Raw genomic sequence first — 23,646 nt, 5'->3', positions numbered from 1 at the left:
CATTTCCGTGCGCTCTGGCACTTGTCACAGTCCTCCATGCACCAAAAGCAGTTTAGTCATGCTGGCCACATGATCCAGAAGAGCTGTCTGTGAACAAACGCTGGCTCCCTCAGCCTGAAGCAAGATGAATGCTGCAACCCATAATCACCTTTGACTGGACTTAATTGTCCAGGGGTCCTTTACCCTTTACCTAGGCAGTAATCTCACTGACTACAATTTTTCACACAGCAAGGCCAGTTTTATATCAAGTTTAAATGTATGCCTTTGTGAGCAAATTTTGTGGCTTCTGCTAAATGCCTCATGGCCACAATACCTCAAGGACTGCCTCTCTCCAGGTGAACTGATCTGATATGGAGTGTTCTCCCAAAGGAGGCTTTGGGGGGATTGTTCTTACTGCATTGTGTATTTTTATATTTTTATACTGTCCTGTGATCCTTGGAAGAAGTGCAGTATAGAAATTTAATAAATAAATAAATAAGCTACCATGGATGTCCCCTTATACCAAATAATTATTGATTCCTCCCCTATCCGCCCCTTATGAGGAATGGTACAAAGGACTGCCTTCGTTGCAGTATTTTGTAGAAGTGCTGCTTACTGTTCTTGGCAAGTGGTTGAGCTGTTTGATTAAGAGCATAAGAACATAAAAAGAGCCTGCTGGATGGGCCATTGGCCCATCTAGTCCCAACATTCTGTTCTCACAGTGGCCAACCAGATGCCTGCGGGAAACCTGCAAGCAGGATTTGAGCACAACAACCCTGTCCCCTCCTATAGTTTCCAGCAACTGAAATTTAGGAGCACGGCTTCCTCCCACTGTGGAGGCAGAGCATACCCATCGTGGCCATCAATAGCCCTCTCCTCCACCAAAGGAGCTCCAGTGTAATGAGTTCAATTTCTTTACCGTCTTGCATACCTGAGATCTCATGGAAATATTCTGAATGACCAGAAGTACGGCTGAGATCATGGCTCACAACAAAATCAGACCAACATCAGACTAGTGGTTGGAGTGACGGCCCTGACAAAACAACGAGTAGACTATCCTCTCCTGGCCCAGTGGTAACATTTCATTTCACCCCTCCTGGCCTGTGGTTTAAGGGAAGCCACGCCTGGAATCAATCCACTTCAGTAAGAGGATATACAGCAATGCCTGTGCAGTATTTGGAAGTCACTGCCAATACTCTCCAAAAGAAGTGAGAAACACTGACTCTATGTCACTGGTATGTGCACTGCTGGATCAAACGGCCTGGTGATTTTGTATATTTTGGAAATGATGAGTGCCGTACTATGGAACATCTATGGTTGGTGCCAAAAGCCAAGTCAACGGGTATATGGGCAACAGTCAGTCTGGTTCAGTCTCCTTTGAGGAAGAAAAGGAGAAAAGTTGGAGAAGGCAGCTAGATGGTGTCAGCTGGTATCCAAGGTAACTACAAATCAGGAAATCTATGTTCCAAATCTTGCCTCTGCCTTGAACTCAACAGGTGGACTTAGGCAAACAATTTATGCTCTGCCTTAATTCTGCCATCTGCAGTATGATGGATAATGACTCTTTTATGGGATTGTAGATAACAATTACAAAATAATAATAATAATAATAATTATTATTATTATTATTATTATTATTATTATTATTAATTATTTATACCCCACCCATCTGGCTGGGTTTTCCCAGCCACTCTGGGCGGCTTCCAACAAAACACTAAAATACAATAACCTATTAAACATTAAAAGCTTCCCTAAATAGGGCTAACTTTAGATGTCTTCTAAAAGTCTGGTAGTTCTTTTTCTCTTTGACATCTGGTGGGAGGGCGTTCCACAGGGTGGGCGCCACTACCGAGAAGGCCCTCTGCCCTGTAACTTGGCTTCTCGCAGCGAGGGAACCGCCAGAAGGCCCACAGCACTGGACCTCAGTGTTCAGGCAGAACGATGGAGGTGGAGATGCTCCTTCAGGTATACTGGACCGAGGCCGTTTAGGGCTTTAAAGGTCAGCACCAACACTTTGCATTGTGCTCAGAAACGTACTGGAAGCCAGTGTAGGTCTTTCAAGACCGGTGTTATATGGTCTCGGTGGCCACTCCCAGTCATCAGTCTAGCTGCTGCATTCTGGATTAGTTGTAGTTTCCAGGTCACCTTCAAAAGTAGCCCCACATGGAGCACATTGCAGTAGTCCAAGCGGGGGATAACTAGAGCATGCACCACTCTGGCGAGACAGTCCGTGGGCAGGTAGGGTCTCAGCCTGCGTACCAGATGGAGCTGGTAAACAGCTGCCCTGGACACAGAATTGACCTGTGCCTCCATGGATAGCTGTGAATCCAGAATGACTCCCAGGCTGCGCACCTGGTCATTCAGGGGCACAGTTACCCCATTCAGGACCAGGGAGTCCTCCACACCTGCATGCCTCCTGTCCCCCAAAAACAGTACTCATGTATTGTCAGGATTCAACCTCAATCTGTTAGCCGCTATCCATCCTCCAACTGCCTCCAGACACTCACACAGGACCTTCACCGCCTTCACTGGTTCCAATTAATTTTTATAATGTTTTTATAATGTTGCGCTGTTTTAGTGTTCCAGTTACAGATAGGTAGCCGTGTTGGTCTGCCATAGTCAAAACAAAAAAAAGTCCTTCCAGTAGCACCTTAAAGACCAACTAAGTTAGTTCTTGGTATGAGCTTTCGTGTGCATGCACACTTGTATCTGAAGAAGTGTGCATGCACACGAAAGCTCATACCAAGAACTAACTTAGTTGGTCTTTAAGGTGCTACTGGAAGGAATTTTTTTTGTTTTAGTGTTGTTAGCCGCCCTGAGCCCGGCTTCGGCTGGGGAGGGCGGGATATAAATAAAATTTATTATTATTATTATTATTAATCTGAAAGAGAGGTAGAGCTGGCTATCATCCGCATACTGATGAACACCCATCCCAAACCCCCTGATGATCTCTCCCAGTGGCTGCATGTAGATGCTGAAAAGCATGGGGGAGAGGACAGAACCATGAGGCAGCCCACAAGTGAGAGCCCAGGGGTCTGAACACTCATCCCCCCCCCCACTTTCTGAACACGACCCAGGAGGAAGGAGCAGAACCGCTGTATAACAGTGCCCCCAGCTGCGAGCCCCTCTAGATGGTCCAGAAGGATGTTATGGTCAATGGTGTCAAACGCCACTGAGAGATCCAGTAGACTAGGAAACTGCTCTCACCTTTGTCCCTAGCTCGCCAGAGATCATTGACCAGTGCGACCAAGGCAGTTTCAGTCCCATGATGAGGCCTGAATCCTGACTGGAAGGGATCCAAATGGTCCGTTTCTTCCAGGCATCTCTGGAGTTGTTCAGCAACCCCTCGCTCAATCACCTTGCCCAAGAATGGAAGATTTGAGACTGGGCGGTAGTTGGCCATATTGGCAGCATCTAAATATGGTTTTTTAAGAAGCAGTTTGATAACCGCCTCTTTCAGTGGGTCTAGGAATTCTCCCTCACAGAGAGAAGCATTCACCACCCCGCGAAGCCCATTGCCCAGCCCTTCCCGGCTAGCTTTTATAACCCAGGATGGGCAAGGATCAAGGAGACAGGTGGTTGGTTTCACTCATCCAAGCAGCCTGTCCACATCCTCAGAGCTAACAGATTGGAATTGATCCCACGCAACTTGACTAGACAGGACTCTAGCACTCTCCCGCCCTGGCCCTGCTCCCATGGTGGAGTCTACCTCTTCCCAAATCTGAGCGACTTTATTTGCAAAATCATTGCAGGAGATCATGTGGCCCGTATTGGGCCCCGATGTAGCAGGTGATTCCACTAAATTGACTGGTGTAAACTAATGACTTCCTAAAAATCACTGCAAACCCCCACCCCAAGCCCTGGGTTGCTGTGTGTAAGAGACCTGGTGAACAAGCAGTGGCAAGGACAGGCCCATCTGCTTCATCCAACCAAGTCTCTGTTACACATGCCAGGTTAAGTCCTCCATCCATGATCAAGTCATGGATGGCAGTGGTCTTATGAATCATTGACCTGGCATTGCACAGCAGCACCTTCAGGTCATGTGGGTATCCCTTCCTGATTCTAGTATCCATCCGGTCAGGACCAGACCCGGAGGCAGGGATAGTCCTCAGACAACGACTAAACCTGCCTCCTCTGTAATGACATAGTCTGGTCTAGGAGGAGCGTAACTCCTCCTCCTACCTGTGATCACTGAGATCAGTTGTCCCAGTGCATCCCCCCTTGTGGAACATGCTCCAGCCATTTTGTTAGCTGGGACCCACTCCCCGGCAGCCCTGACCCCTCCCCTTAAGAACAAAATAAAACCTTTTTAAAAAACCACACAATAAAACAATAAAACAATGCAAACATAAAAATGTAAAAATTACAAATACATCAAAATCAAACAAATTCCCAAGCCCAACCAAACATCCATCCCATCCCCCACACAAAAAATTCAAAAGGGAAAAAGAAAATTTTAAAACATTTTAAAAAGAACTCTGCGCCCTTCCAAGTCCTCCTGGACAGCAGCAGCAGTAGCAGCAACAACCGTCCTTATGAGGCCTGTCAGGCCCCGCCCTGGGCTAGGTGGTGAGTGACAGGAGTGGGGTCCTTAGGCACTCATGCAGGGGAATAATGGATATGAACACTTTGGACACTTGGAATCAGAGGAGTCTGGTTCATTATAGCTAGTGGGTCATAGGCACACCAACCTCAGTCTTCCCTCAAGCTGCCACTTGTGATGGGATAATGAGCTGCTTGTGCGTAAATTCGCAGTCCCTCAGAGTTTGTTCAAGCCCACAAACTTCTGTCTGTGACAGAGCCCCTCAGACATGGCTGCTCTAATCACTTGCAGATTCCGACAGTGGTTGCTTTCGGAATCGTTTCCAGCATAAAAGCTCCTTAACGGAAACACGTCTTCTGGACTCACGGCGTGACAGTTTCCGGCGAGGAGTGGGTCTCCCTATGGGAGCTTCAGATACCCCCCCACTGCTCTCGCTGGAAGAGTCCCTGAGCCCTCCCCCCTGCTCGCTTTCCCTCGGAGATCCACCTCTCCCCTTGCTAGTTCCTGCTTCAGCTGCTGAGTCTCTCCCAGCCTGCGTGAGCCCTTCCACCAGAGACCCACCTCTCCCTCTGCTGGTTCCTGCTTCCGCTGCTGAGTCTCTCCCAGCCTGCGTGATCCCTTTCACCACCGGTTCCTCCGATGGCAGTTCCCTGACACCACTGTAGCTTACAAGCTCCTTACTTACAAGCAGTCTAGAGGATGACACTGGCTCTCCGTTTCCTCCTCAGTTTCCGTGTTACCTTTGCAGAACTGAGCAGGAAGGAGGGGGGAGGCAAGACTAGGCTCTGCCCATCATTGTCTCTGGTTCTCCTAGCCATTGGCTCTGGCGCCACCTACTGTTGGCCTCCCTGCCTTTTACCCTACCAGTCCTAATGAGCACCAGTCTCCACTGCTTGAAATAGCCAGACAAATGATTAAATATTTCTCAACCAGATTAATCTATTGCAGGGGTAGGAGACTTGTAGCCCTCAAGATGTTGCTGGACTTCAACTACCATCATCTTTGAGAATGGTTATGCAGGCTAGGGCTGATGGGAGTTGGAGTGCAACAACATCTGGAGGGCCAGAGGTTCCCCATTCCTGGAATTCTGAGAGGTTTCAAAGCTGGTGACAAGCATTCAAGATGCCCATGAATTAATATGAGGATTGATCCTCCAAGGTTTAAATGAACTTAAAAGTTCAGGTGATGGAGAAAGGGGAAGAATGTGAACTTTGTAAAAACTGCATGCCGTTTTAAAAAATATTTGTGAAAAACAAAAAACAATTTCTTAAGTATTTGTTCTCATTAGAATATCTACTGTTGACCCACAAGAAACTGAGCACTCAAAACTTGATATTTGTCAGAAGCTTATGGCTTCTGTTTCTAGAGTGGCAAATTCTTGCAATTTATTGAAAACCTTTAGAGAAGCCATGGGTGGCTTGAGGAGCAGCTATATGGTGTGGGCAGTGTGAGCCACAGGATTTTCTGGGCTCAGTAGAAAGAACATTGACTCTCCTTTTCCCTCAGAGTTTCCACAAGCTCGGAACAAAACCTCACACCCAGAGATGGGTGGTTGCCAAGTGAGCATCACACAAGCTGTACCTTGACACTGAATTTCAATTCTGTTTCCCTGACTGTGGTAAATTTTGAGATGGAGAATGAGGATAAAACTGCATGTGATGCAGTAATTCAATGACTGGAAGCCCTGATGCCCTTTTGTCTAACAAAAAAGCAGCTCTGGGGTCAATTTAGAGCTACTATGTTGTGGGGAGGGAGAGGAGTCCTAATCCTGTGTCCGCTTGCTGATTCCCAGACTTAAATTGCCCTTGGAAACTGTGAGCAGTTCTCAAGTTTCCCTCTTCATCAGTCATGGCAGGGATGGGCAAATCTCAGACCTGGAGGCCAAATGTGGCCTTCCAGGCTTCTCAATGTGGCCCTCAGGACTCTCCAAAGGCCATACTCTTCACTGCCACTGCCACAGGTCTAGTGCTGAGGGCCTTCTGGCGGTTCCCTCACTGTGAGAAGCCAAGTTACAGGGAACCAGGCAGAGGGCCTTCTCGGTAGTGGCACCTGCCCTGTAGAACGCCCTCCCACGAGATGTCAAAGAGAAGAACAACTACCAGACTTTTAGAAGACATCTGAAGGCAGCCCTCTTTAGGGAAGCTTTTAATGTTTAGCAGACTACTGTATTTTAATACTTTGTTGGAAGCCACCCAGAGTGGCTGGAGAAACAAAGCCAGATGGGTGGGGTATAAATAAAAAAATATTATTATTAAATTATTACTATTGCCAAGTCAGACGTTGTGAGTGGGTGTGGCCACTGGCAGAGGAATGGGGGGGTGGGGGGAGCGCACTGCCCCCAGCACCATCGGGGAGGGGGGTACCATCGCAGCCGCCCCCCCGGACATGCTGCGCGCACCCCCCCCCCAGTGGCAGAGGAACAGGGGCGGGGAAGCGCATCACCCCCAGCACCATCGGGGGTACCATCACGGCCGCCCCCCAACACGCACCACACCCCCCCACCGCACCAGGCACCACGCCCCCAGGACACATGCCACGCCCCTGGGCTGCACGCCACACCCCCACTGGCGATGTGCTGCAAGCCATGCCCCCACCTGCTCTCCGCTCCCAGTGCCAGAGCATGCAGTTTTGCCACTGTTCCCCACCGTGCTGGGCGCCATGCCCCCAGGAAGCATGCCACGCCCCCAGGACGCACACCAGCCACACTCCCAGCAGTGCCGGAGCATGCAGCTTCACCACTGGGTGTGGCCAAAGTCAGTGGTAGGACACCTGCTTTGCATGTAGGAAGATGGTTCAATCCCTGATAATCTTCTGGAAGGGCTGAGAAAAAATCCTTTCTGAAAGCCTGGAGAGATCCTGCCAGCCAGTGTTGGCAACAATGAACTTGATGGTCTGAGTCAGTATAAAACAGGTTTAGGTGGGTGGGTGCGGGGAGAGAGGTAGAGATAGAGAGAGCCGGCATTATGGGCAACAGGTGGAGAGTATGAAAGCCAAGGAAAGGCGCTGCTGAGACTGTCTGAAAGGACCCAGAACCACATGGCCATGTCATGCTGCTTCCAAGATGGATGAGGTTGTATCTTCTCTTGGTTGTAGCTGCCCTGGCAAAGTCAGAGGAGAGGATGGAAGAGAAACGAGGACAGTAAAAGGGAGGCAATGGGACAGCCATATGCCAGCAGTGCCAAGTTATGCAAACTGTCATATGGGGAAACATGGGCACTGCACTTTGGAAATTGCTTGGCATTCTATGTCCCTGTTTGCCTACTGTCTGGCAATAACCCACACAGAAGGAACATGGGTCTGTTCAGTCTGTTTCCATCCTGCCCCAGCAGGGTGCTACACCTGATCTCATTTTAAAAAACCGTAACATTACTTCAACCCAATTGTTGTTGTTCTTGTTGTTGTTGTTGTCATCCCATCTTTTTCCCTGACAAGGACTCAGGCAATCATTAAAAACAATTAAACATTAGCAGACTCTCTCAATCTAGCTATGCAGATCACGCCAATAAAAGCATCACAGCACCAGCCCTTTCCTTAAAAACGTTCACTTCTCCAAAGCATACACCAGCTGGCAGAAAGACAACAAGCAGGGGGAGCTAGTCTAACTTCTCTAGGAAGGAAGTTCCAAAGTTTGGGAGCAGCCCCTGGAAAGGCCCTCTCCTGTATCCAAAAAAAGCATTATTGTGAGGGTGGCAGGACCGAGAAAAGGCTCCTTTAAGTCCAGCATCCTGTCCTCACAGTGGCCAACCCATGAGAAGCATGCAAGCAGGACCCGAGTGTAAGAGCAATTCTACCCCCCCAGCAGCGGAGGTAAAACATAGAGGTAATTTTAATCTGTATTTTAAGTTTTGTAAGCTGGAAAGTAGGGTTGTACATTTTTCTTGATTTTACGGCTTTACCTTTTGTAAACCACTTTGAGGGTTTTTTACAATCAAGAGATGCATACATCTAAATAAATAAATAAATAAATAAATAAATAAATAAATAAGAAAGAGTTGGTAGCCATTGATATCCTTCTCTTCCATGAATTTGCCTAAACCTATCCTAAAGCCTCCCCACCCCTGAAAAACAGTGCACACAACCTCTTCTGCTTAGCTTGTCACATATAAGGGATAGATGGAATAAGCGCTTTACCATCTAAGGCAGGTTCCCCATAATAAGCTCACAGAGCTTAATGAGGCTATATTATAGGTAGTTTGGTACAAAACTCTCAGAGTCTGCAAAAATCAGAGATTGGAGATAGCTTGTGTATATTAGGAATACTTTTTAGATTCAAGCTAGGAGCCTGTAACAAATAACATGAGTGCTTACTTCAAATCAAAATTTGTCCCCGTCCCTGGTTTTGGTCCTTGTTGCTTTCTGACAGTTGCAATAATTCAGTGACAGTAAAAGTCAAAAAGGGGAGATTTTCTGTGACAGATGCTTCTCCAGTCTGGTGTCATCCTGATGTTGTTGGACTACAATTCCCATCAGCTATAGCCAGCTTGGTCAGGGATTATGACTTATGGTCTTCAAACAAAAACATCTTGAAGGTCCCAGGCCACAGAGAGGTTAGGCTGGCCTCAACTAGAGCCAGGGCTTTTTCGGCTGTGGCTCCGATCTGGTGGAACGCTCTGTCACAAGAGACTAGGGCCCTGCGGGACCTGCCATCTTTCCACAGGGCTTGCAAGACAGAGCTGTTCCACCAGGCCTTTGGCCAGGGCACAGCCTGACTCCCTCCTTTGGCAATCCTCACAGAACTCTAGCCCAATGGTTGCCATTAATCTGATTGGAATTAATTTTATAATGAAATGATTTTAGAATGTTTTATCATTTTACTGTTGTTAGCCGCTCTGAGCCCGGCTTTGACTGGGGAGGGCGGGATATAAATAATAATAATAATGATGATGATGATGATGATGATGATGATGATGTAAATTGTAGTTCAGAAAGCCAGGAGGGCACCAGGTTGGTGCAGCTACTCTAGAACTACCCTTGGCCGGGGTGGCCAAGATGGTGTCCTTTAGATGTCCTGGAGTACAAGTCTCACTGTCTATTGGCCTTGCTGGCAGGGGCTGATGGGAATTGTAGTCCAGTGGCTTCTGAAGGTCACCATGCTGGCTATTCCTGATGTATACTTGGCAATCACTCCTTTGGGCCACCTTGTCTCAACCAACTTCCGCAACATTGCTCCTCCTGACCTGAAGCCTTGTGAAGTTCTTTTCCTCTTAGATTAACCTCTTCTTGACTAAAATGTCTGTCTTCTCTGTCTTTTGCCTCAAGTCACATACCATTCCTTCAATTTCTGTTCTCTCCTTGCCTCTGGACTTCCCATGTCATAGAGGCATAGAAGCATAGTACTAGAAGGCTCCCTGAGGGCCCTCTAGTCCAGCCCCCTGCAAAGCAGGAAACTCAACTAAATCCTTTTGCTTCTCTGATTCCCAGGGACTTCTTTCAAGTCCTCAGGCTGCTTAAAGAAATTCATGTGAGGTTTTAATCTCAACCACAGTAACAACTTCCCTTGTCCTCACAGAGCCTGTTGCTCTGCTCCCCAAGCAATCAAACATTCCAGTCCCATCTCAGTCAATTAATATCAAACATTTCACTTCCACTAGTACAATGTGATAAGAATGTACCATATTTTTCCATGTATGATGCCCCCATGTATAAGACGACCCCTATTTTTCTTGAACCTTAAATTAAGAAATCAATATTTTAAACATCAAACAGAGTGACTTTGAAATAGCAACCCCAAGATCACCCAAAGTCATTGCCTTTTTGGGGGAGATCGCTGCCCTGCAGCCCCCATGCCACCCTGCACCCCCTACCGTATCTTAGAACATCAGCTGCAGTCACCCAGTAATGGTTCACTGAAGTCCACACACTGGTTTATGGAAGTTCCGGCAGCTTCTTCACAGCAGCCGCGGGAATGTAAGGAGAAAGACACCCCCCCCCAAAAAAATATTTCTAACAATATTTAGCAAAAAACATTGTCTTATACATGGAAAAACCCAGGACCCACTCTTAACCCACACATGCATCTGGGGAGCCATTTCTTAATCTTTTACCAGTGGTGCCTCTGCTGTCACCCAGCATGAATCAGGCCACGACCCACTAGTCCATCCCGACCCACCAGTTGAAGACCAGTGATACAGATAGATTTAATTGATTCCTCAGATGCAAAAGATGCATATGGGTCATTGCCAAAGAGTCACTACTTCTATAAAAGAGAAGAACATGTGGCCATTGGGAATTCATAGTGCCACAACCATCAGAAATCCCACACAGCCTTTAGGTACTGGCCACACCCTTTAACTTTCCTCTGCACAACCACAATGTGCACGAACATGCTCCTTTTAAAGTCCCGACATCCATTGGGAGTCCTGCACTGGATCCACACTGGAGAACTAGGTTCTGTAGCTCATAGCACAATTCAGATTTCTGGGTAACTAGTGTAAGAGTTTTTCGCAGGAGCCTGCAAGCCATAATCAGCTCCAAACATCAAGTCATTCATAAGCAAGGCTCCTGTGTGTGAAAGCCCTACACAAAACGCACACTGCTGGCACTGTTCATTTGCTACCACCAACCATTTATTGGTGGCTCTGGTGGCTTTTAGTCCGCAAAAAAAGGGTAATGCTCCAAGCTGACCCTCAGCAAGAAAAGATGCTTGGGAGTTTTGCACTCTGATTGGTCTCTCTGTAGGAAGATCTCAAAAAGATGTTGCTGCTCCATCTAGTCCCATCTCTTGGTAGGCATATCTTGCCTTTGAGGTTGACTTTTCCTTCCTATCTCATGAGCAGACAGCTAAGTACACCCAGGTACAGCTCAACCTAATGTGTTCAGCCAGTGAGGCTGTTATTGTAAAATTTCTTAGGGCAACTTCTTCAGGATCAAACATAGCCAATTCAACAGACACAAACAGGTTTACCAAAGGATATGGCTCCGGCAGATAACTCATCTCATCCATCAAAAGAAGCTGCACCTTCAAGGATGGTGCCTACTCTCTCTCACTCTGACAACCCCACATTGAAGCATTTGTCATATCTTATTCAGATCATCTCCAAAACGAAACCCTGACCCAAGCGCTTGAATAATAGAGGCTCTGGAAGTTGTGACTGAGACCTGTCAATGACCTCTCTGTCTGTTTTCCTAACACAACTCCTAAACACATTCCTTCACTGATCCTGTGGCTTTAGGACAAAACTACATGCTGCAGCAATCCACTGAAAGTCCTTTTGCATGCATGCTTGTTATCCATGCATCTCAGTGGCAAATGCTCCATATACCCCCCCCCCCAGACAAACAAACATTTTCTCTCGAAAAAGTGGCTGAAACTTCGGAAGGAGAAGAGATTGGGGCTTACCTCCAGACTCTGGGTTTGCATGGAGTGGCAGTGTATGTAGCAGAAGCTGGAACATGGGCAGAAGCACAGGCACCACTGAAGGAAGGCTGGACCTCATGGTATTGCCTGGAATGGGCCAGAGAGCGGCACTCAGACCATTCCCCGGACACTGAGCAACAAGCACGCAAAGGAGGCACAAGCTACAGACACAGCCTGTCTGTTTTCAATTGAAGGTTCGGCTACTACTATATTTAATAAGCTTGCAGCTGAGGGAGGGATGTTCTGAAGTTCCCCACCAGTCAGAAACAGGGCTGGGTTAAAACAGATACCTCTCATGTTACAAGTCAGTTCCCCTTCTTAAAGGGCTAGTTCTTCCCCCTCCCCATTTCCCCTTTTAGAAACTCTTTGAATATCTCCTCCTTCGCCTCCTTCCCTCTCTGTCATAACTTTTTGGGAACTGGCCAGGCTTTCAGCTCTTTGTTTTTCAGTATGGTTCTTTCTGACATGGCTGTGTGAAGGGACTCAGGGAGGTTGTTTGAGGCTACAGAGAGATGGTGTTTGTCTATACATAAAGATAGGGCTGGCCCAATAAGTTTTGCTCCCTGAGTCAAAGGGCATGGTGAGATGTTTGCATTGCTTGTACCATGGGACTGGCAGTTGAATCTTACATGAATGCTGGTGATGGGAGAGCACCCTCAGCAGTTAACAGTTAACTTTGTAGCCATGTAACCATGTAGCATGGACAGCTCTGTCCTCCAACAGATGGGAATAGTCAGGTAGCTTAGGATGGACTGCCAAGAGCCTACTGCCCCTGCCTTTGCCCCTCAGCACCTGCCACCTGAGGTGGTTGCCTGACCTTGTTTAACAGTAGAGCTGCCTTTGCTTAAAGACTTGGGTGGCCAGATTGCAAACTATGGGAACACAGGAAGCTACCTTAGTCAGACCAACAGTCCACCTAGCTCAGTGCTGTCTGTTGACTGCCAGTGGCTTGCTAGGATTGCAGTGTGCTGCCTGGAGCTGATGGGACTCTGTATGCAAGGCAGATGCTCTACCACTGTGCTACAGCCCTGCTGGTTTCCTTTAAAAGTGATGAGACATTCCAACCAGTGACTAGTCAGGGGCTACTTTCTTTTAAATGGAGGCAGATTCAATAATTATGGGAGCCCCCACATTGCAATCTGCAATGGTACTGAAACAAGTTTAGCGCCTCATCTGAGTCAGGGGAGGAGCTGTCTGACCTGGTAGAGTCAGATGCCTGTGTTCCTATCTGTTCCTCAAGAACTAGACTTTAGAAAACATCCTTTTCCTATAAATGAAGATGTACACGTTCCTGTTGTGAAACTATTGTTGATATGCTGTTCTTTATGTGTGTTTCTAAAAGACATGGCAAATCTGGTAATGAGATCAGGTTCCACAGTGGCAGCAGTGGCAGTAGTTGCTGGAGTGGTAACTGTGGTCCTTGCTAGAAAAATAGCAAAAAACAGAAGCTTGTCTCATTCCGTGTCAAACCATTTGTGAATTTGGCTCAGTCTTGTCTGCGCTGTCTGACAGCAGCTCTCCAGGATTCTTAGCCAGAGAACATTCCCAGCCCTACCTGGGAATGCTCAGGATTGAACCTGGGACTAGTCTGCATGCAGCACAGATACTCTATCACTAAGCTATGTCCCTTTCCACTTTAAGGCAACTGTTTGCATATCGGGGCCACATAACCATCCTGTTACCTAAGGTGCAAATAACTAGACAACACCTGGCATATTGGTTTGAAATCAAAGAAGGCCACAACTTTATTGCTTACAGATGTGAAGGTTTGGCCATAGGCATTGTGGTAAGCAACTTCGAGTGTCACTCCTGCCTGTCCACTGGGAGTGTTTCTGTTATGTAGTAGCTTGGATCCTAGAACAATAGGCAAGTAGGATCCTAGAATGCAACAACTGATTGGCTTGCAGGAAAAGACCAATCAGGCTCCAGGAGGGAAGCAGAATCAGCCAATCAGACGGAACTCATTGTGTAAATAATGTATATAAAAGCCTGAGGTTTGGGGGGGCAATTCAATCACTGTTTTACAAGCTGCAATAAAGAGCATGGAATCACTACAGGACTCCGAGTATTTTTCAGTTTCTAAGGGTAAAGCTAGTGGGTGGCGGATGCCGTATATCGTATTGGGCTGTCAAATTGGGCTGTCCCCCAAGTGGTCTCCATTGGAGGTATGGTATGGCCCTAGCCCCCATCTGGGCATCAGACAGGAGCCACTTCCCCAAGATCCTTTTAACAGGATACCCTTACCTGTGGAGAGGCAGGCAGAGGCTACAACCTGCCCTCCAACCTAGTCTAGGCTTTCCCAATGTCTATCCGCCTTACAAAGTTGTGACAGTTGCTATGAGGTAGGTGAAAATCCAAATGGTGGAACCAATTTTCCAGATGAGAAAAAAATCCTGCTCAGCCCCCAAAATACGGCAAACGACATTGTCCACAGCAAGGTCATACCATCCACAAAAACCCTAATTTGAGGGAGGGAGGGTGGATGGGAGAACTGAAATGGTGAGAGAGAGAGACTGAAAGGCCCAGGAGGCCAGGAATTTATCCTTGCCCTGGGCGTGGGGCCAAGCACCGATATTGGTCAGTTGGCCCTGCATTCAGGGGAACTCCCTTTAATTCCGAATTAGCCCAAAGGAGGCCCAGGACCCACCCACAAAGCTGCCCACCAGAGAAGGGGTGAATGGACTTATTGAATGCAACATCAGTGAAAAGAACTGGCTGTGTAGTGTATTAAGGGAAATGTCATTCTAAAAGATGCACAATGGAGTTTTTTTTCCTCAAATGAAAAGCAATATACGGTATTTTGAAAAGGACAGATATATGCAAAGGGAGGCGGTGGAAACTCACCCCATGCAAATGGAGCGTGCAGGGTCAAACATTGAAATCTGTGAAATTTGGCTCCATTTTAGTTTTCCAAGGGGTTGTTTGGGCATAGTCCCTGGATACTTTTGTATGCACAGTTTCAGTGGATCAGATCACCTCTAAGAAAGAGTCTGTTGTGTTTGCTTCTTTGGAGTGATGCCTCCATGTGTATAGTACAATGCTGTATTGTCAAACAGATGCTTTTGCAGCTGGGTCTCCCCAATAACTCACTCTAACAAGCTTCCTGTTCCAGCCTTCATTTTTCACAAGCATCACCTTCTTGTCCAATATCCAATGGCCCCTTTGATTAGACATTTTCCAGAGTCCAAACCTTGTTTGCTTTGCTTCCCATGGAAGGAATCTTAACCTTAATGATAATAATAATAATAATAATAATAATAATAATAATAATAATAATAATAATTTATTATTTATACCCCGCCCATCTGGCTGGGCCTCCCCAGCCACTCTGGGCGGCTTCCATAAAAACCAAAAATACAATAAAATATCACATGTTAAAAACTTCCCTGAAAAGGGCTGCCTTAAGATGTCTCTTGAATGTCAGGTAGTTATTTATCACTTTGACATCTGCTGGAAGGGCGTTCCACAGGGCGGGCGCCACTACCGAGAAGGCCCTCTGCCTGGTTCCCTGTAGCTTTGCTTCTCGCAATGAGGGAACCGCCAGAAGGCCCTCGGCGCTGGACCTCAGCGTCCGGGCAGAATGATGGGGGTGGAGACGCTCCTTCAGGTATACTGGACCGAGGCCGTTTAGGGCTTTAAAGGTCAGCACCAACACTTTGAATTGTGCTCTGAAACGTACTGGGAGCCAATGCAAGTCTTTCAAGACCGGTGTTATATGGTCTCGGCGGCCGCTCCCAGTCACCAGTCTAGCTGCCGCATTCTGGATTAGTTGTAGTTTCCGAGTCACCTTCAAAGGTAGCCCCACGTAGAGTGCATTGCAGTAGTCCAAGCGGGAGATAACCAGAGCATGTACCACTCTGGCGAGACAGTCCGCAGGCAGATAGGGTCTCAGCCTACGTACCAGATGGAGCTGGTAAACAGCTGCCCTGGACACGGATTTGACCTGTGCCTCCATGGACAGCTGTGAGTCCAAAATGACTCCCAGGCTGCGCACCTGGTCCTTCAGGGGCACAGTTACCCCATTCAGGACCAGGGAATCCTCCACACCTGCCCGCCTCCTGTCCCCCAAAAACAGTACTTCTGTCTTGTCAGGATTCAACCTCAATCTGTTAGCCGCCATCCATCCTCCAACCGCCTCCAGACACTCACACAGGACCTTCACCGCCTTCACTGGTTCTGATTTAAAAGAGAGGTAGAGCTGGGTATCATCCGCATACTGATGAACACCCAGCCCAAACCTCCTGATGATCTCTGCCAGCGGCTGCATGTAAATGTTGAAAAGCATGGGGGAGAGGACAGAACCCTGAGGCACCCCACAAGTGAGAGCCCAGGGGTCTGAACACTCATCCCCCACCACCACTTTCTGAACACGGCCCAGGAGGAAGGAGCGGAACCACTGTATAACAGTGCCCCCAGCTCCCAGCCCCTCAAGACGGTCCAGAAGGATGCTATGGTCGATGGTATCAAACGCCGCTGAGAGATCCAGCAGAACTAGGAAACAGCTCTCACCTTTGTCCCTAGCCCGCCGGAGATCATCAGCCAGTGCGACCAAGGCAGTTTCAGTCCCATGATGAGGCCTGAATCCCGACTGGAAGGGATCCAAATGGTCCGCTTCTTCCAGGCGTGCCTGGAGTTGTTCGGCAACCGCTCGCTCAATCACCTTGCCCAGGAATGGAAGATTTGAGACTGGGCGATAGTTGGCCATCGTGGCCGCATCTAAAGATGGTTTTTTAAGAAGCGGTTTAATAACCGCCTCTTTCAGCGGGTCTGGGAAGGCTCCCTCACGGAGGGAAGCATTCACCACCCCACGAAGCCCATTGCCCAGTCCTTCCCGGCTAGCTTTTATAAGCCAGGATGGGCAAGGATCCAGGAGACAGGTGGTTGGTTTCACTCGTCCAAGCAGCCTGTCCACATCCTCGGAGGTAACAGATTGGAATTGATCCCACTCAACTTGACTAGACAGAACTCTAGCACTCTCCCGCCCCGGCCCTGCTCCCACGGTGGAGTCTACTTCTTCCCGAATCTGAGCGATTTTATCTGCAAAAAACTTTGCAAAATCATTGCAGGAGAACATGTGGCCCGTACTGGGCCCCGATGTTGCAGGTGGTTCCGCTAAATTGTGAACCACCTGAAAAAGTCTCCTGCTGCTGTTTTCTGCAGATGCAATAGAGGCGGTGAAGAAATTCTTCTTCGCCGTCGCTATCGCCACTTGGTAGGCTCGACGTTGAGCTCTAACCTGTGTCCGGTCAGATTCGGAATGAGTTCTCCGCCACCGGCGCTCTAGCCGTCTCAACGATTGTTTCATTGCCCTCAGATCCGTGGAAAACCACGGGGCTGTCCGGGCTCCATGCAATCGGAGAGGGCGCTTCGGAGCCAAACAGTCAATAGCCCTGGTTAACTCCACATTCCAGCGGACCACCAGGGAATCAGCTGAAAGGCCATCAACATGGGATAAAGCATCCCCTACCACTCTCTGGAAACCATTTGGATCCATTAAGTGGCGGGGGCGGACCATCCGAATTGGTCCCACCTCCCTGCAGAGGGGATGGGTCGCAGAGAAGTCCAGTTGCACCAGGAAGTGATCTGACCATGGCACTTCTTTCGTTTCTCCTCTCGTTGGAGGCCTGCAACACCTCCTGCTTTAGCAGAGGTGGCAAAATTTAATTAATGGATTGCTTATTTTTCCTTCCAGGTAATTAATAGCATCATAAACCTGGCTTCCTAAGATGTTTATGAGCACATCCCTATGGTTCCAGTAAATTCATTACTTAATTCCATTAAGACACTGGGGTATCACTTTTAACTGAGATTTGCTGATTCTGGAGAGAGCCAATTTCACAAAATATTCATTTTCTGGCTTCTTATGTGTAGTTCTACAGTTGATAGCACTGCATTGCCCAGTCAGTCTGACATCAATACCAGGGAAGATTCTGGAGCAGATCATTAAGCAAACAGTCTGTGAGCACTTAGAAAGGAATGCTGTGATCACCAATAGTCAGCATGGATTTCTGAAAAATAAGTCATGTCAGACTAACCTGATCTCGTTTTTTGACAGAATTACAAGCCTGGTAGATGAAGGGAACGCAGTGGATGTAGCCTACCTTGATTTCAGCAAGGCATTTGACAAGGTGCCCCATGATATTCTTGTAAAGAAGCTGGTAAAATGCGGTCTTGACTATGCTACCACTCAGTGGATTTGTAACTGGCTGACTGACCGAACCCAAAGGGTGCTCATCAATGGTTCCTCTTCATCCTGGAGAAGAGTGACTAGTGGGGTGCCACAGGGTTCTGTCTTGGGCCCGGTCTTATTCAACATCTTTATCAACAACTTGGATGATGGACTCAAGGGCATCCTGATCAAATTTGCAGATGACACCAAACTGGGAGGGGTGGCTAACACCCCAGAGGACAGGATCACACTTCAAAACGACCTTGACAGATTAGAGAACTGGGCCAAAACAAACAAGATGAACTTTAACAGGGAGAAATGTAAAGTATTGCACTTGGGCAAAAAAAATATGAGAGGCACAAATACAAGATGGGTACACCTGGCTTGAGAGCAGTACATGTGAAAAGGATCTAGGAGTCTTGGTTGACCACAAACTTGACATGAGCCAACAGTGTGACGCGGCAGCTAAAAAAGCCAATGCAATTCTGGGCTGCATCAATAGGAGTATAGCATCTAGATCAAGGGAAGTAATAGTGCCACTGTATTCTGCTCTGGTCAGACCTCACCTGGAGTACTGTGTCCAGTTCTGGGCACCACAGTTCAAGAAGGACACTGACAAACTGGAACGTGTCCAGAGGAGGGCAACCAAAATGGTCAAAGGCCTGGAAACGATGCCTTATGAGGAACGGCTAAGGGAGCTGGGCATGTTTAGCCTGGAGAAGAGGAGGTTAAGGGGTGATATGATAGCCATGTTCAAATATATAAAAGGATGTCATATAGAGGAGGGAGAAAGGTTGTTTTCTGCTGCTCCAGAGAAGCGGACACGGAGCAATGGATCCAAACTACAAGAAAGAAGATTCCACCTAAACATTAGGAAGAACTTCCTGACAGTAAGAGCTGTTCGACAGTGGAATTTGCTGCCAAGGAGTGTGGTGGAGTCTCCTTCTTTGGAGGTCTTTAAGCAGAGGCTTGACAACCATATGTCAGGAGTGCTCTGATGGTGTTTCCTGCTTGGCAGGGGGTTGGACTCGATGGCCCTTGTGGTCTATTCCAACTCTTTGATTCTATGATTGCTACTGAGCTGCTTTTTTAAATCCCCACCTTTGGATTCTTGTAGGGAAAGTCCTAAACTCAAGCTTGGCCTGCAACAAAGTCCCAGGTAACTCCAGTTAGCACTGGGAAAGGCTTATGTTGCAGAGGTGAGGGGACCATTTCCAGCCCGAAGGTCCTATTCATTTCCAGGCATATTTATGGATGCCACAAGGCAGTGGTGAGTGGGGCCAGAGGCAACAGAGGGTGGAATAATATATGCAGATTTTGCCTTTATGCAGCAGGCTAGTTTCCACACACATTCACACAGTTCTCCATCCTCCACCCAGGCAATCAAGAAGCATTGCTCTGCAGTCAGAAACATACTAAACATCAGGAAGAAGGCAGATTTCAAAAAATTTAAGGAACTACTGGGAGAGATCAAAGAGAAGGGAGTCCAAGATGGATGCAAGTTTCTTAAAGTGAAATATTGAAGGCCCAAATGGAGACCATTCCAACAAGAAAGAAAAGAGGGAGGCATCTTAGGTGTGGCTGCATAAGGAGCTTACAGAGGACCTGAAATTTATGTATAAGATGTATAAGAAACAGAAGAAAGAGGAAATTATAGGAAAGGATTATAGGAGGAGGATTATACACAAGTAGCCAACAGTTGCAAGGGGAAAGTCAGACTGGCTAAAGCTCAGAATGAGCTCAGGCTTGCAAGAGAGGTTAAAAATATTTTTTTAAAAGGTTTCTTTGTCTATGTCTGAAGCAAGAGGAAGAACAAGCAAGTGGTAGGTCCTCTGCATGGAGAAGATGGAGAAATGCTATTGGGGGACAGGCAGAAGGCAGAACTACTCAGCCCTTATTTTGCCTCTGGCTTCACCCAAAAGGAAAGTGATGCCCACCCTGGTGATAAGAGAATAAATGATGTAAGTCTGCTTGCCTTAAATGGTCAGGCGGCATGGCAGCGTGGCCACGGGCCTGGTCAGTGATCCAGCAGCTGACTGGGGAGACTGCAGGACTGCCTGCAGACTGGTCTTTGGCAAGCAGGCCTGGGCCTGGGGATTTCCCAGGAGGAAGGCCCAACCAGCCCATGGGATCCACCTGCTGGGGAATAAACTGAAATGAGCACAGCACTCCTCAGTTTTTTCTATCAGATCCCCCACCTTCACCATTTTCATATGCTTTTCTTTTATGCTAAGACCTTACTATAGACATTGTCAGCTGCTGGACAGGGATTTTTCCACTTGGCAAATTGGCACCAGCCATTTGGTTTTCACCTGTCTCATAGCAATTGTCACAACTTTGTGAGGTTAGGCATTGAATAAGCATTAGTCTTGGTTGGAGGTTGTAACCTTTGCCTCTCCCTCCTCTGTTAAAAGGGATCTGTGAGGTGTTGCTTGTGTCCCACGCCCAGACAGGCTAGGGCCATAGAACTCCAGTGGGGACACATCAGGGGGTACCCCTATTTGATGTAGGTCATAGGACCCCCCATGTTGTGGTTTCCCTTTAGATACATTCCCAGCAGATGGGCTGGAGTTAATGTAATGACTTCACCCATTGCCCATGCCAAACCGTTCACATCTGTATCCAATAAAGTTGTGGCCTATTTGAACCCAAAATCTATTTTCTGCTGCCTTGTATGGTTACTTTATCATATAGGGAGTAACTGGGCCACGGGGCTTTGGTACAAAAGGAGGGAGCTGCAGTCTAAGATAGGAAAAGAGGTAGTAAGGGAACACCTAGTGTTGATCACTTCTCCTACCTGGGTAGTTATCTTTCCACAAAGGCTGACATTAATGCTGAAATCCTGCATCGCCTGAGCAATTGGGAAACACTGGCCTGCGAGTGCTCCAATTGGATAACAGCCTTTACCAAAGGTGTCATGGACTTTGAAGATGCTCAAACTCAGGATGAAAGGGAGAAACATGCCAAGAGGAAGGCACGTTTGGCAAACCCTGATCATGATCAACTCCTGCCTGGAAACCTATGTCTCCACTGTGGAAGGACATGAGGATCCAGAATTGGCCTCCACAGTCAGACTCACTGTAAGACTGTGTTCATGGAAGATAATCTTACTTGGCTACAAGTGATGGCCAAAGAAAGAAAGAGGTGCATTTGTAGCTGGTTGATTGACTGAACCCAAAGAGTACTCATTAATGGTCCTTTCTCATCCTGGAAAAAAGTGACAAGTGGGGTGCCAAAGGGTCCTGGGCCTGTTGTTGTTCCTTGTCTTTATAAACAACTTGTAGGAATTGAGGGGATGCTCATCAAATTTGCAGATGACACCAAACTGGGAGGGGTAGCTAATGCCGCAGAAGACAGAATCAGAATTCAAAATGACCTTAACCAATTGGAGAACTGGGCCCAAGCTAACAAAATGAATTTCAATAGGGACAAATGTAAAGTTCTGCACTTAGCCAGGAAGAACCAGATGCACAAATAAAACATGGGGGACACCTGGCTTACTAGCAATATATGTGAAAAGGATCTAGGGATCTTGGTGGACCACAAACTGAACATGAGACAACAGTGTGATGCAGCAGCAACAAAAAAAGCTAATGCTATTCTAGGCTGCATCAAGTATAGTGTCCAGATCAAAGGAAGTAATAGTACCACTATTCTGCCTTGGTCAGACCACATCTGGAATGCTGTGTCCAATTCTGGGCATGCGACATAATTTGAGAATGTTGGCAAGCTGGAACATGTGCAGAGGAGGGCAAGATAATCAAGGGTCAGGAAACCAAGCCTTAAGAGGAGTGGTTGAAGGAACTAGGTATGTTTAGTATGAAAATAAGGAGACAAAGATATGACAGCCATCTTCCAATATCTCAATGGCTGTCACGTGGAAGAGGGAGCAAGCTTGTTTAAGTTACAAGATTCCAAGTAAGTATCAGGAATAACTTTCTGATGGCAAGAGCTGTTCAACCATGTGTCAGGCAGCAGTAGATCCAACCCCCATAGGAGGTCGGCAGGAACGGAAAAGACAGTTCTTACTAACTGCTTTTTATTCAATATTCACAGAGAGAGGCTTGTAAGTGCAGCCTCTTGGAATAATGGCATTGTCCCGAGTGAAATCTCCACCCCCTCCCTCTCTCCTTTCATGTGTCGTCACTATGTGTGCTGAGAAGTGCCCTCTACCTCTGAGCTACTCTGCTCTCCTACTTTCAATGCTCTCCAGGTTCTGGGAGGGGGGTCTGAAATGCTTTCTAAAGACACTGTGTCTGTCAGCTGTTCCCCCTCTGGTGCTTCTTCCTCCTTTCCCATTGTTTCCCAGCTTTCCCCCTCATCTGCCTCTGAGCAGATGTTGTAATTCTGAACTGTCTTCTTTTTCTCTGGAAGAGTCAGGCTGGGGAGGCAGTCTCCACCATTCCTCCTCTGCCCAGTCCCTGGCACTATGGAATGGACTCCCTTATAAGGTGGTGTACTCTCCTTCCTTGGAGATTTTTAAGCAGAGCTTGAATGACCATCTGTCATGTATTATTTAGTTGAGATTCCTGCATTAGACTAGATGACACTTGTGCCCCTTACCGCTCTACAATTCTATGATTATATGATTCTAAGTTTGCTCCATCTTCCTTCCCCCACCTCAAGAAAAGAACTTATAGTTGCATAGCCCTATTCAGAGTAGACTCACTGAACTTAGGTTCATTAATTTTGGTGGGTCTTACATTCTTGGATACAGTTTTGCCACGCCTGAACATTGATTCAATCATCCGGGGTAGAACTTTTTCGTTTGCTCCATGAAATGCTTTCAGACATTGTCCCAAATAATTTAGGCTGGCGTTCCACGGGTGTTTTTTCTCCCTTATGCCCACAGACATCAACATCTGTTTCATTCACACCCTTGTCTATACACAGTTCCCCCCCTCTCCACCTCAACCTCATTCCTCATACTTATTGGTCGACAGCTAACCATAACAGTGTGGCATATACACAATGTTCCTAGGCCATCTCCTGTTTACATAGTTTCTCATTCTCCCCCTTTTCAGTGACGTTGAAGATCATTAAACAGAATTTTGGTGAGGTCCAGACTAAACTCCCAACATAGTTGAAGAACATTTGATGCATTGCTTATTATTTCATTTAACACAGTGCTGCCAAGGAAGGAAGTGAGCAGCAATTAATGCCACAAGTGATCAAGAAGTTTCCCACCTTCCCCAAGCTCCACTTGGTGACTGATCTTGTGGCTTCTTCAACAGCGAGCTACACCCAGCTAAGACTGCTGAGTCACTCTCAGCTGAACTCTCTACCATGGTTGACTCTGATTTTCCTTTTATGAGGAAAGCAGGCAAGCTGGGAATTTCTTCTGTGGAATTTCAACTGGGCCTGTGCTATCTTGAGCTGCTGGGAGGAGTCTTGGAGCTCTGAAGGGTCAGTTTTCAAATATAAGCACATCGCTTAATGAAAAGCATTTGCCATGATCCAACCAGGAAGATTTGTGTGTGCAACTGAACTTGCACCTTCATCATAATGCAGTTAACTTGCAACTTGTGCACTTTTAACTTGATCACAATTTTAGTGGCCGGCCAGCTGCAATTGCCCAAATTAAATGCATACAAGGCA

At 47.2% G+C, this 23,646-nt stretch overlaps 1 protein-coding gene across 2 annotated transcripts in view; it reads right to left on the bottom strand.

Moving 5' to 3' along the window:
- CSPG4 (chondroitin sulfate proteoglycan 4) overlaps window positions 1-12,102 on the bottom strand; it is a 100,240-nt gene extending 88,138 nt beyond the window's left edge. Inside the window, exon 1 of one of the 2 annotated variants that reach the window (XM_028705950.2) lies at window positions 11,862-12,102. In XM_028705950.2, coding sequence (XP_028561783.2) covers window positions 11,862-11,958 — 97 coding nt within the window. In that variant the 5' untranslated portion in view covers window positions 11,959-12,102. The remainder of the gene's footprint in view (window positions 1-11,861) is intronic. The other variant, XM_028705951.2, reaches the window with a different exon arrangement.
- Window positions 12,103-23,646: the final 11,544 nt, after the last annotated feature.

This window comes from Podarcis muralis, chromosome 14, assembly GCF_964188315.1.
Source record: "Podarcis muralis chromosome 14, rPodMur119.hap1.1, whole genome shotgun sequence".
Taxonomy (NCBI): Eukaryota; Metazoa; Chordata; class Lepidosauria; order Squamata; family Lacertidae; genus Podarcis; species Podarcis muralis.
Note: the sequence above shows the minus strand (reverse complement) of the source record. Positions and strands in the feature narration are given on the sequence as shown.